The sequence below is a fragment of the Artemia sp. Qi Xiang Cuo genome, chromosome 12, assembly GCF_049724085.1.
Source record: "Artemia sp. Qi Xiang Cuo chromosome 12, ASM4972408v1, whole genome shotgun sequence".
NCBI lineage: Eukaryota > Metazoa > Arthropoda > Branchiopoda > Anostraca > Artemiidae > Artemia > Artemia sp. Qi Xiang Cuo.
Window position 1 is genome coordinate 24,430,516 of NC_142805.1, and position 14,339 is coordinate 24,444,854.

At 36.1% G+C, this 14,339-nt stretch overlaps 1 protein-coding gene across 1 annotated transcript in view; it reads left to right on the plus strand.

Annotated features, from left to right (window-relative positions):
* The window catches only part of LOC148945911 (pre-rRNA 2'-O-ribose RNA methyltransferase FTSJ3), a 156,406-nt gene that overhangs the window by 16,762 nt on the left and 125,305 nt on the right, over positions 1–14,339 (plus strand). The window contains exon 2 of the mRNA XM_089097756.1: positions 9,010–9,162. Coding sequence (XP_088953882.1) covers positions 9,010–9,162 — 153 coding nt within the window. The remainder of the gene's footprint in view (positions 1–9,009; positions 9,163–14,339) is intronic.

Sequence of the window (14,339 nt, forward strand, 5' to 3'; positions counted from 1 at the left end):
CAATTGTTTCATTATTCATATTACAATGCCTGCAAAGAGGGGACAGGGGAATTGAGCCACTTGAATTAGAAAGCTTATATGAAAATGCAAGGAAATTTAGTCCATTTGTTCCAGAATAAATTCTCTGATATATTATAGAAATATAGTTATTGGGAAAGGATAGTATTAGTCTTATTAAAATTAACATCTGATGGCCTCCATTAGTAAATATCTCTAATTAGGATTGATCTCCCACTTGGCAGGGCAATATTTATAGCATTTTTTGCTATTTCATCAACCTGATGATTACCACTTATGCCAGAGTGGCTAGGAATGTACTGAAAGTAAGTTTTTATGCCACTTGAAGCAAGATTATTAATAATACTGTGACAATGATAAGTGTCAATGTCCAACTTATATTGAGGAGCTGAGGCCAGCAACTCAAGGCTTGATAAAGAGTTGGAATAGATGATAATATTATTCGAATTTTCAATCAAAGACTGGTTTTGCTTAAGGTGTTCTAATGCCATGATTATGGCATTTAACTCAGCAGACATTATAGATAAATTATTAAATAATCTCTCGCCCATTGCAATTTTCAGTTGAGGAAGGAAAACACCACTTGCAACCTTCTCATTCATTTTTGATCCATCAACAAATATTTGGAAGTGATTTTTATAGGTAATTGTATTAAGTTCTGCAAATTTATTCTCGACAAAAGCAATTGGGGTTAAATCTTTATTCCATTTTGAAAATTCAGTATTTATTATGGGAAATGACCAAGTCCATGGAGGGGATTGGGGGAAAGTAGGTGCAATAGACTTTGCTGGTACAGGGAACTTCTTTTGAATATTGGCATACTCATATGCAATAACTCTATACATGGCTGGATTTCTTAACCAATTATGTATTGTGTGAGAGATATATGATTTAATTTTTGTAAGATTTTTTATAAATATATATATACGTCTATCACTTATTGTTGTTAATCCACTCTCCATAAGCAGAAACTTGGTGCTTGTGGGTTTCCTAAGACCAAATATGAGACGTATTATATCATTTTGTGTTGTTTCAATTTTTTGCATCTGGGTCTTGACCATAGACATGCACCATAGACAATGAGCCCATAGTCAATATGGGGCCTTATATGTGATTTATAAAACTGGAGTAAGGTTTTCTCCTTACAACCCCAGGGTGTGGAACGAAGTCTTTTTAGTATATTTGCTTTTCTATAACATTTTTTTATTGTGTTTGAAATGTGGAGGTGGAAATTAAGTTTTTGGTCAAGCATGAGACCTAGGTAATTAATATTATTATCTTCTGGAATAGTTGTTTTATTTAGAGTTAGTTTTGCATTAACATGGTTTCGCTTCCGGTGAAATTGGATTATTTTTGACTTGGTGGGTGCAATGGGTAAATCTGAATGTTGAGAGAATTTTTCAAACTGGAAAATTGACTTTTGCAGATTTGACTGTGCTATCTGAAAGGTGTTGCCAGATGACCATAGCACCAGATCATCAGCATATTGTAGATTCGTGTGGGGTAGGTTCATGTCCCAGAGATATAGGGCAAATAGGAGGCAACTGAGGACAGCTCCCTGAGGTAGGCCTTTCGATATTGTCTTTTGGGGTGAAGAGGCTGTACCAACACGAACAGTGAAACTTCGCACTTCTATGAATGATTTATTAAAGGATACTAGCTTAGGAGGTACTCCAAGGTTTGCAAGTTTATTTAAAAAGATTTGGTGGTTCACATTGTCATATGCTCCTTCAAAATCTAGGAAAGCGGCCACTAGGATATTATTTTTTGAGAAAGATTCATTTATTGCATTTGTTAGCAAAATGAAAGCATCTGTTGAGGAGTGGTATTTCCTGAATGCAGTTTGAGTGTGTGGGATCATGTTATTTTTCTCAACAAACCAGAGGAGTCTGTGATAAATCATTTTCTCCATTATTTTCCCCATCACATGTGTAATCATTATGGTCCTATAAGACTCAGTGTTATCCTTTGGTTTATTTTTCTTTATGATTTTTAGGAGTGTCGAACATTTCCATATATTGGGGAACCTAGACGATGACCAAGCATGATTATAACAATTTAGCAGTTCTTGTTTGTATGAAGGTGTGAGATTCTTTATCCATGTAGGGTGTATATTGTCATAGCTGCTGCTAGTTTTGGACCTAATATGATGTATTGCATTATTCAATTCCTGGATTGAAAATGGATTAGTTGTGTACTCGGATCTTTGGCGTGGTTGGTAACAAGGGTTCATAGGAATTTTGGACATTTTGCTTTGATTATTTGATGTTAGCTTATTAACAAAAAGAGTTACAAATAGGTTAGCCTTTTCATTATCATTGTCATAATGGGTATTATTATGTATAAGCTCATACAGGAGTGGGTTGGGAGGTCTTTTTCCCACATATGTGGCTTATGACTTTATGTATAATTGGCTCATGCGTTTCTCTGGAGAGATTATTTGCAAAATTATTCCAGTATTTATATCTAGCATCTATTATAGTCATTTTTAGATTAGATTCTGCTTGTAATTTTTTTAAATATGTAGCAGGTGTTATTTTTTTATGAATTCTGTCCTAGCTGCCTTTCTTATCTTCCATTTATTTAGGCACTCATTTGTCCACCATGCTTTAGGAATTTGTTTAGGGAATGTTTTCTTAGGTGTTGTCCTGGGGATAGCTTGATTAGCTGTATTTATTAGTAAAGATGTCAACGCTTCAGCATGTGTGTCAACTGTTGTGTTAGAAATGCATGAACTTTGGGTGAAACTTGTAATTTCATCATTTAGCTTATTTTGGAAAATAGACCAATTTGCTTTAGTGTTGATATATTTGGAGGTATGAAATGAAGTTTCAGCAGGTTCATTTAGGGAGCAAACTATAGCAAAGTGGTCTGTACATAGACTATCATGTTTATTTATGTAAATTTTGTTCAAAAAATTTAAAGACACAATTTGTAGGTCAATTTTGGAGAATTTGCCACTTTTGGGGTTGAAATATGTATTCAGGTTTGGAGGGGTAGCAACAGCTAATTCATTTTTATTTGAAGTCATATGCTCAATAAATTTACCAGCTTTATTTGCTGGTTTATTCCCCCACAAAAGGGGGATCTTGCTTTACTTTTAACAAAGCTTTACTTGAACAAAGCTGGCATTGAAATCACCACAAATAATGATATTTTTTAACATATTAGAATTATTTATATAATTAAAGAAATCCTTTGCATCTGTAGTTTGGCTATTAGGGTTATAAAAGCTTATTATGTAGGTTTTTAAATTATTCAGCCAAACACTTATACCAATTACATCAACATCATTTTCAAAATCTGGAAATTTGATGCCACAAAATTTTATATTATTATTAACTAATAAAGCTACACCACCTCCTATTCTCTCTGAAGATCTATCCTTTCTCAGGATAGTATATCCCAGAGACTTAATTTGTTGATTTTGGGTTAAATGAGTTTCCTGGAGGCAAGCAATATTAATGGAATTAATATTCATAAATGATATTATTTATTTTAGATTATTTTATGCGATTGATATTACATTATATAGTAGTATTGATAAATGTTGTGTTGTTGATTTATTATTCATATGACTGTGTATCAATGTTCAGCTTTGTTAAAAGTAAAGCAAGATCTTTTTTTGCTTGAATGAGCATATCATCTGGGATGTAGATTTTTGCCAATTCTGCAATAATTTTTGTTTTCTGTAGTTGATGTATGTTCATGGCCTGAACTGCATTACAGTTTAGAATGAATAAGAATATATTTGGGAATTGCATATTTGGTAGTGCATCCTGTTTGTTGATTAAGGGATTGATTCATGATAGTGTGTCTGGTTTGTTTCTTCTTAGGAGGTAGGGCCAGGCTGGCCTAATCTTACTGGAAAAGGAGGCTTGTCGGCATGGTGATTCCTTCTGATAGGGATTCTAGCTAGGGGGCTTAGAAGATGGTGTTTTATATGGGGTGCTTGATGCATTGGGGGCATTTGACTTGGGGGTTTTGGTTGGTTTCATTACAGGCTTTATTTGGTTCCAGCATTAGCTTCCATTGCTGCAAAGGGGTATGGGATGGCCTTTTCTGTTGATATTTGGAGCGTTAGAGCTCTTCTCTTGTATGCAGGGCATAATGATTCATTTGTAGATTCATGTGGGCCTTAGCAATTGATGCATGTAGGCTGAGTGTTGTTGCAAGTTGTCAGCTCTTTAGGATGAAAGGATTTACAAGTACTACACTCTTGGAGAATTTCATTGTATTTGTTTGTCGTGTGTCCCAGTTTGAAACACTTCTGACACTGAATAGGCTTAGGTTTGTATTCCTTGTGTGGTTTGATTTGCCCAAATAGGAATAATTTTTCATGGATATCAATTTTATCCTTTAGTGTGAATAAGAAAGATCTACTAGTTTTTAGGCCATTAGAGTTAGGTTTTCCAAGTTGGGTAACATCCTCAACTGGGATTGTGTTTCCAGCCCTATGTGAGAGGCCTTCTTTTAACTCCTGAGTAGATATCTCTGGGGGAACATTATAAACTACAATTTTTGTTGGTGATTTTTTTGGGTTCCAATTAGATGCAATAATTGGGGTATTCAGAAGTGATTTAAGGTTAATTATTGTATCTGCTGATTTCTGATCTTCTACAGCTATTAGCAGAGATCCATCACGGTTAATGTTAAGAGAGAACATTGATTTTAGCAATTTAAAAATTGCAACTCTTATTGCAGTGATCATTTTTATTTCAAAGGGGGTCGTGGAAGTAATTTTAAGATAAATTCCTAAGTTTTTGGAGGGAGAATCTTGGGCAGGGAGAGGGGAAATGCTTTTAATTGGGGAGATTTTTTTCCTTTTTTAGAACTTCTAGAGAGGACCTCTTGAAACCCATTATCATCGTTTATGGTTACAATAGCCCCTACACTTATCAGTGTCCTATTCTCCGAATTGGAGCTATCATTAGAACTTTGAGATAGCGTGCTTAACCAGCCAGGATGGGTATCTTTCACTATGACACTTTCACTGGAATTTGATTTGGGATCTGGGGGGACTTTTTTTTTGGAGGACTTCTAATCATTGCCTATTGGAAAAAGCTTTAAAACACAAAAATTAAAGTAAAAACAAGAAGGGAAAATAGATGATATCAAACCGTCTGCACTATACTATGGGGAGGATAAACACCACAGTATAGCCCTGAGGATGCCTTGAGCAGAATTGGTTTGGTACGACTGCTGATTAGAAGAGATAATAATCACAAGAAAATATATTTCGATTTTCTTAAAAGGTTGCTGTTGTTGTGTTGAACCACAATATTGAACTTTTGCATTCTTCTTCTTCTTCTTCTAATTCACAGCAGGCGGGCTATTCAGTTAATACTATTTAGCCCTTTTCTTTTTGCTTCACTCTGTGGGCAACAGAGCTACTGGCTTGGTCCTCTCATATTTATTAGATATTCTCAGATATCTTTCAGTAGATCTTTTGACTCAAGGAGTTCAAATATAAGATGAAAGATATCGATTTCTGTGCTCAGTGTGCATGTATAGTTGGCTAGGCTCTTGGCTGATAGTGAGATTTTGTGGTGTTTGAAGCATTTTAACAGTTTACAAAGCAAGGTATGTTGTGCAGACGTCAGCATATTACATTCAAATAGGCAATGGTCAATTGTTTCATTATTCATATTACAATGCCTGCAAAGATGGGACAGGGGAATTGAACCACTTGAATTAGAAAACTTATATGAGAATGCAAGGAAATTTAGTCCATTTGTTCCAGAACGAATTCTATGATAAATTTTAGAAAGATTCTTATTGGGAAAGGGGGAAAAGATAGAATTAATCTTATTAAAATTAATATCTGATAGCCTCCATCGGTAAATATCTCTAATTGGGATTGGTCTCCCACTTGGCTGGTCAATATTTATAGTATTTTCTGCTATTTCATCAACCTGATGATTACCACTTATGCCAGAGTGGCTAGGAATGTACTGAAAATAAGTTTTTATGCCACTTGAAGCAAGATTATCAATCAGAGCCACATCAAATACCACAATATTGAACTTTTGCATCTATTGATCTCTGTCTTAAATGCTAAGCTTCTTCACTTGGGTTTCTGACTGATTATCAATTATTTTTTTTTTCAAAGCCTCTACTTCAGATTCAACCAATCTGTGAAGCAGATTGTCTTTACACAGAGCACTATATGCTTGCCCCAAGGCTGCAACAATGTCTTTCAATTTCCATGAATTTGCCATCAGTATCTTTCTGCAGCTCAGCTTTGAACTTACAATAAGATTGTTTTATGACATCCATAATCTTTGTGTCTAAGCCCTGCATGGTAGTAATGGTGGGTTTTAAGTGGTTCTAGCATTTTACTGATAATGTCCTCAATTCTGACTGTAGTTTGTGAGAAGGAATCATTTGCAGGTGATACCTGATCTAAATTTTGATTACAAGCAGCACAATTTTCTGCTCTTTTTTGAGCTTTTGTGGTGGCTTAGTTCTCTAATTTTCAGAAGGTTATATTGCAGCACTGCTGGTATTGAATTAAAATTTGAATTTGCATGAAGCTGAATGTTTACAAACAAAGTCAGAGGGCTGACATGCCCCAATTTGAACTAACACAGCAGCAAAAAAAAAAACAAATTAATTTTTCCCTGGTAGGTACCATTACTTAATCCAATTGTTTGTCACCGAAATTATTGTCTGTTTTAAAAAAGTAGAGTTATATTGGTATAACTCCATCTTTAATACAAGAACATTATATAATGTTCATTTGCAAATGCTTTGTTTATAAATCAATAAATTTCAGGTATAGGGTATTCAAGGGATGGCCTTGACAGCACAGCATACTTCTTGATATAACTGCCAAACATCACTCTTTGCATAATACATTACCACAAATAACTTTGAAGGGATTCACTGAAGGTAGGAACTATTGTCATTAGTTTTGATTGTGAAGAATACATAGAACAAGTGTGTAAGACTGTTTACCTGCACTGTGAGCCTTAGAAATTGGTTTTCAATTTTTGGTATCTATTTGTGTTAGCTCCCCCATCTTAGAATATTCCATCCTTGCTTTAGCCAAATCAATAGCAGCAAACATGAAGTCAGGTGGGATATGATTGAGGTTAGTGATTTTAATCTAAAATTAGTTCAAGGGATGACTGGTTATGGTTATTCTAATAATGGATCAGTTGAGCCTTTCCTTGTATTTCTGAAAAACCATTCTGTATACTAGATGCCCTCTCTATACCATTCACTATACTGCACTATATTAAGATTCCCAACCAGACACAATGAAGCCAAGTGCCTTCATTACTAGACCTTGCTCTAGTTAGCAACCTTGAATCACTTGTGAATATAGCACCTTTAACACTGTTCTGTGCAAGTGACCATATTGCCATAAGGTTTGATTTGATCATTATTGATTTGATTAATCATGTAAGCTCCTGTATGTTTGGGCTTCATTTGTTCATTCATTGTAGTTTATGTGCATGTTATGTTTTTTGGGGCTTTTTACTATGAATAGTTTCAGTTTAAAAATGACCATAAGTTGATTTTGAAAAGGTTTCAAAAACTATTTATAAAAAAAAAAAAAAACCAATAGCAATACTAAAACCTAACATGAGTAGAAATCAAATCATTTCGTTTGCTGATTTCTCACGTTGAGTGTAAAATTAGCATTTCTTACGCTGTAATTGTAAAAAGCAAACTATGTTTCAATGGCTAGCATCCATTTACAACGCCACAGCCCTTCCTCATCTGCTTTACATTGCTCCTTTCTGGAAATTCTTTACAGTTACAGATAAAAAGCACCTACGATCAATCTTCTTCAGATTTGCTAAATATCTTCTACATTTGCCCCCTTGGACAAGAAACCGTAAAATTATTCATTTGTATAAGCTAACTGACCCTAATATTAGCATTAATAAATCTGTATCCCGTTTTCAAAGTAAGTTTAATCATCCATGGTCACCAATTTGTTCACAATAGTTTTTTTATATTAATGTAATGCATGTAAGGAATTTTTTTTTCTCTATTTTTTTTTGTCATTTTAGTGATTATTCCGTATATGTACCTTTTTTTTTAGGGGTATTAAATGAATAATAATAATAATATTAGTATTAATAAATCTCTCCCATTTTAAAAGAAACTTTTATCATCCTTTCGTTAGCATCATTGTTCATATTAATGTAATGAAGAGTTTTTTTTTGTCATGTATTTGAATTTTTAAGGTGTGTTTGTGTCCTTCTTTTTCTTCTTTTTTTTTCTTTTTGTTTTCTTTAGTGGTTACTCCGTCTACTGTACCTTTTGTACCTTTTTTTGACGGGCAATAAATGAATAATAATAATCAAACAATCAACCATAAACAACCTTAAATCCCCTTAAAGATTAGAGTGTTTTCTTTGCATTTATTTTACTGCCAATGAGCATAATTAGTCAACATTAAAAATGCCCTTACTCAAGTGTCATTTCCTAATCATGCCAGAATCTCACATCTAGAGAAGCTTGCTAGATTTTGGGGATATCTTGAAACCAAGCACAGCATGAAAAGCCAGTATGTAACAGCTTTTTACAACAAAGGAGGGAAGTCAGAGTACCTGTCCAGAGGTGGGGGGGGGAGAGCTGGAAAAAATTCCCAATTTAGACAAGGCATTAGTGGAATATTGGGTATTTTTGATGCACCTGCTACTGGAAACTATGGTATGAAAAGGATCCTTGGGCCTTGAGGAAGAACAACAGCCTCCTTGCCCTCTGTTGTACCTTTAACAATTGAATATAAATAAAAATGTCATTTCCAAGTAATGGCTAGAAGTTCCACTATGTGGATTTTTTTAGGTCCTCTCTGTGGTTTCTGTAATTGGGAAGCAAGTCCTATTTGCCACAGATTTGAGGGTTTTTTTCTAAGTTGACATACTAGATAACTGTTCAGATTCCCATATGTCAAGTTACTATTGTTCATTTATGTTATTGTATTCTTTAATGTTCATTTAAGTTTTGTCATTGTTTTTTCATTTTTAGGCTATAGGAGTCGATCTTCATTCAAGTTATTGCAGTTGAACAGGAAATTTGAATTTCTACCAAAATGCAGAGTTTGCATTGATCTCTGTGCTGCCCCTGGAGGTTGGATGCAAGTTGCCAAACAGCAGATGCCTGTTTCGAGTCTTATCATTGGTAAGATGTCTTCATTCTTAGCTTTATTTAGTGACTTTAAACGATATTTTTTTGTCTTTATAAATACTTACTTGTCCTTGCACTAGTGGCAGGATTAGGCATTTTCTGCCTCACCTGGGATCTGAAATTCAGATGTTTTGGGGAAACTGCTGACACCCCCCTACACAAAATGGATTATTTTTTCAAGGATGAAAAGACAACACTACAACTGACAACTCATTGTAGCACCAAACTGCACAAGGCAGACACAGTTATGCACACTCCTTTCCAACATCAGTCCAGTCAAAGCTTCACTCTTTACCCCCTCCCATGATGTTGCTGTTTCCTCTCAATCCTTCCTTACGACCTCTTTCTATCCTGTTCAAGGACAATCTGCGTTTTGTTTCGCCCCAGATGGATGGACAATAAGAACAATCTTGGGAAAATCTGTCATCCCTCGTCTGTAAAACGTGGTCTGGCCATCTTAACCTTTACTTTCATTATAGCTTGACAAATAGGGATCAAACTTTGTTTTTTGTACAACTTATTGTTTGATATACGGTTATTCAAGTATGCACCTAAAACCATTCTTAGGCAATTCCTCTGGAACACATTTAACAAATCGTGCTCAGCCTTTTGAAGTGCCCTTGTTTCAGAGACATACTTGACTGCTGTCATTACCGTGACTTCCAATATTCTATTCTTAGTTCATTGTGGATTCTATTCAGCTGTGCTACCAGTTGTTTCTTTGAAGAAATTGATTAAACTCTGAAACTGAAGAAAAACTTTAACAAAAAATATGATTAAAAAATACCTAAAAAGGCGCCTAGCTTAACAGTGGAAGGTTACATAAGTGGCCAATAAGATAGTGGCAAGTGGAATGAGTGCTCGCTGACAGAGGGCCCATTGCCTTATAGTACATATGCCTAAATTTAATGTTACAAAGTCTTAGTCATAACTGGCTATGCTGTACTGTAGATCTTTAGCTCTTTTTGGTCTCAGGCTCTTAGTGATTTTAAAACGAAACATAAGCTGGGATATTCGAAAATTGTTGGAAACTGAAATTATTGTAGAAGATTTCTGGGGGGCGGGCGGGGGGATCGCAAGTGATCATCCTTGTATGGTATACCAGACAAATACATAAAAATGATTAGTGCTATATACGAGAATAACACTGCTGTGGTTAAGATAGGAAATGAGGTTAGCAGCTGGTTTCCTATAAAATCAGGAGTTAAGCAGGGTTGTGATCTGTCCCCCTTTATGGATCATTTTGATGGACTTTGTCTTAAGGAGCTCAGGAAAGGCAATGGGAGAACACGGAATCAAATGGGGAGGAAAAATTTTCGTGGACTTGGATTACACTGATGATTTAAGCATCCTAGATGAAAGCTTGAGGAAAATGAAGTAACTTTTAGAGGTTTTGCGAGTTGAGGGTGCTAGAATAGGTCTAAAAATTAATGTCAAGAAGACTAAGTCACTAACGCTAGGATTAAGTGAAGATGAAAAGGTGATGTTGGGTAACGAAAAGATTTATCAGGTGGACAGCTTCACTTACCTTGGTAGTATTATTAGTAAAGATAGTGGGAGTAGTTATTTCTGCTTCACTGTTAAAACTTTTTTAACAGTGTTTTTCACTCTTAAAAATTTTTGGAAGAATGGGATTATAAGTCTGCAAACCAAAATTAGAATATTGGAAGCTATAGAGATGACAGTAGTCAAATATGGTTCTGAAGCATGGGCACTCCGAAAAGCGGATGAAGATTTGCTAGATGTTCTCCAGAGAAACTGCCGACAGATTGTTCTGGGTACCCAGCTGACTGACTATTTCAAATAGTAGGCTATACGAAAAATGCAGTTCAATCCCCGCTTTCTAGAGCAATAATGAGAGAAAGGTTGAGATGGCTAGGGGTCGTTCTGCAGATGAAAGATGACATATTGCCAAGGATTGTCCTTTTCGGCCAACCTTATAGGGTTAAACGGATAGCAGGTCGTCCACGGTTGGGGTGGGAGTATGTCATAAAGAAAGATTTAAGGGGAATGAGAACTTCCTGGGTGGGTGTAAAGAGGTAAGCTTTAAACAATTGGGATGGAGGAGTGTGCGTAGCTGTATTGGCCTCAGGCGGCTTGGTGCTGCAGTGACATGTTAGTAGTAGTTCTGGAAATTAGGTCATTGAGGATGACAAACCCTCCATAGCCCTCAGGGTGAGGGTTGTAAGTTATGCCCTGGGGACATATAAGGTTCTTATTACGTTGTCATAAAAACTTCAAAAAGGGCTCATTCAATTGGAAATTGAAAAGGCTAGTGCCCCTTTTAATAGTTGAAAGGGATTGGAGGGCAACTAACCCCCCTCTCACGCCCACCATTTCCCCAAACACATCCAATCGAAATTTTGAGACAGCCATTTTGTTCAACGTAGTTGAAAGTTCTGTAAACTATGTCTTTGAGGATGACAAACTCCCCACACCCCTCAGGGCAAGGGGTTGTAAGTTATGCCCTTGGGGCATATAAGGTTTTTATAGAAAGTATTGTCGTAGAAACTTCAAAAAGGGCCTATTCAATTTGAAATTGAAAGGGCTAGTGCCCTTTTTAATAGTAGAAAGTGATTGGATAACAACTAACCCCCCTCTCACGCCCACCATTTCCCCAAATATATTCAATCAAAGTTTTGAGATAACCATTTTTTCAACTTAGTTTAGTTAAAGAAATTTGGTCTTTAAGGATAACCCCCCCCCCCCACAGCCCTCAGGCTAAGGGTTGTAAATTATGTCCTGGGAGCATATAAGGTTTTTACAGAAAACAGTGTTGTAGAAACTTAAAAAAGGGCTCATTTAATTGGAAATTGAGAGAGCTAGTGCTCGTTTTAATTTCCGAAAGTCATTGAAAGGCAATAAACCCCCTCTCACGTCTATAATTTCCGCAAACGCATCCAATCAAAATTTTGAGATAACCATTTTGTTCAACGTAGTTTCAGGCCTCCCACTGGGTTCATAATTATGAAAAAAGTTCATATTTTTAACCTAGGTTCATAAATGGTTCATAATTTAGAAAAAAAGGTTCATAAAGTTCATATTTTTCTTCTCATCAGCTGGAAAGCACTTGCAGTTGCTGTCTTTTTCCTTATAAAACGTTTTTATTTAAAACGTTTCAAACTGTAACACTCAGCATGTTTTGTGAACATACATTTTCTTCTGTTTAAAAAGACATTGTTACATCTAGCTTGGTTCCTATATTGCCCCTATATCTTCTTGTACTAAGCTATCTTTTAGTCTTTTCCTTTTTCTGGCTTCAGTCTTTGCTACCTTCATAGAGTTTTCTAGTAGTAATATTCCTAAATAGTTGATTTGAGCTTATGAGCTGTAACATAACTTCTTGGCAGAAGATCATAAGTTGATTGATTATTCTTCTTTTTTTTCTTTTTTTTTTTTTTTTTACATGGATTCACAATAATGCTTTTTGCAAGGACCTTCTACGCGACATTGGATCTTCTTACTTGGCGTTACTTTACGATGAAACTACAAATGCCAAAGGTGCAAAGGAGTTGAATATCATGATTAGATACTGGTTGGAGACCAAAGAAAGAGTCTCTGTACGCCACCTACAGTCCTTTTTCATAGGACACGCAAAAGCGGAAGATTTACACCAGCACCTACTACAAGCTCTAAAGGATGCTAACCTTGATCTCCGTCAAGTCTTAATGCTGGGAAGTGACGGACGTAATGTCAACAAGAAAGTTTGGAGGTTATTTGATTCCGAAGTTAGAACTGTGCGCAGCAACCAAAGCCTAGCTGACATTGGGACATGCAACATGCATTTATGGAACTCGGTTTTTAGTCTGAAAACCATCAAGGACAGACAAAATATCCCCTTGTTTCAAAGATAGTAAAAGCAGCTCTCTGCATGTCGCATGGGAACGCTGACGTTGAACGTGATTTTTCCCGGTCAGGACGGATCATGATAGAGGAAAAATCATCGATGAAAGTCAAAATGCTCAATGCTAGACTGATAGTCTCTGATGCTCTAAAGAAGTTTGAGAACAGGCCCGTGATAGTCCTTATTACCAGAGAGCTGTTGAATTTGGGGTGAAATGTGTGCTAGAGCTTTAAACTGTACCTGGAAGCTGAGCGATCTAGACAGGCTGAAGAGGAGTCCAAAAGGAAAGAAGAAGGCAAGAGAAGAAGAGGACAAAAAGAGGATGTTATCTGAGAAGAAGACCATTGAACACCTGGAAAAAAAATTTGATTGAGAAGAAGTCAGTTGAAAAGGAGAAGAGACAAGTAGCAGAAAGGCTTCTTCAAGAAGCTCATCAGAAGCTGAAAAAAGCCATAGATGCCCAATGATTTTGTAGAAATAAGCCTCGCACAAAGTATGATCGAGGCTTTGAGCCGGAAGATGCGCAAAGAAGACGAGGCAGCCAGAGAGGTTGATCTGATACAGAGCAGGGTAAACAAATGAAAGTCGTCCTTAATTTCGTCATATTTTGCGAAAAGGAACAAGTAGAGTGGACTATTTTGTACTGTTGTATTTTGTACTTTTATGCAAATTCAAAGCATTTAACTGAAGTCATAAAAAAAAAACAAAAAAAAAACAAGAAGAATATGTGCACCAGTAATGAAAACACCAACTGCCACTTTTTGTGTCCACGGACAGTTTCTGAGGTGCACATATTGTAAATTTAGGTTCATAATAGGTTCATAAAAAGCGCAATCAAAAGTTCATAAAGTTCATATTTTTGTGGTCAAAAGTTCATAAAGTTCATATTTTTCACAAAAAATCTAGCGGGAGGCCTGTAGTTTAAAATTCTGGAAATCAGCTCTTTGAGGATGACAACCCCCCCCCCCCCACAACCCTCAGGGCAAGGGTTGTAAGTTATGCCCTGGGGGCATATAAGGTTTTTATAGAAAGTGTTAAAAAAGGGCTCATTCGATTGGAAATTGAAAGGGCTAGTGTCCTTTTTAATAGTCGAAAGTGATTGAAGGACAACTAACCCCCCCTCTCACGCCTACCATTTTCCTGATCACGTTCAATCAAATTTTGAGATAGTTATTTTGCTCAGCGTAGTTCAAAGGTCCAGAAATTATGTCTGAGGATGACAAACCCCCCAGAGCCCCCAGGGCAAAGGTTGTAAATTATGCCCTGGGACATATAAGGTTTTTATAGAAAGCGTTGTCATAGAAACTTCAAAAAGGACTCATTCAAT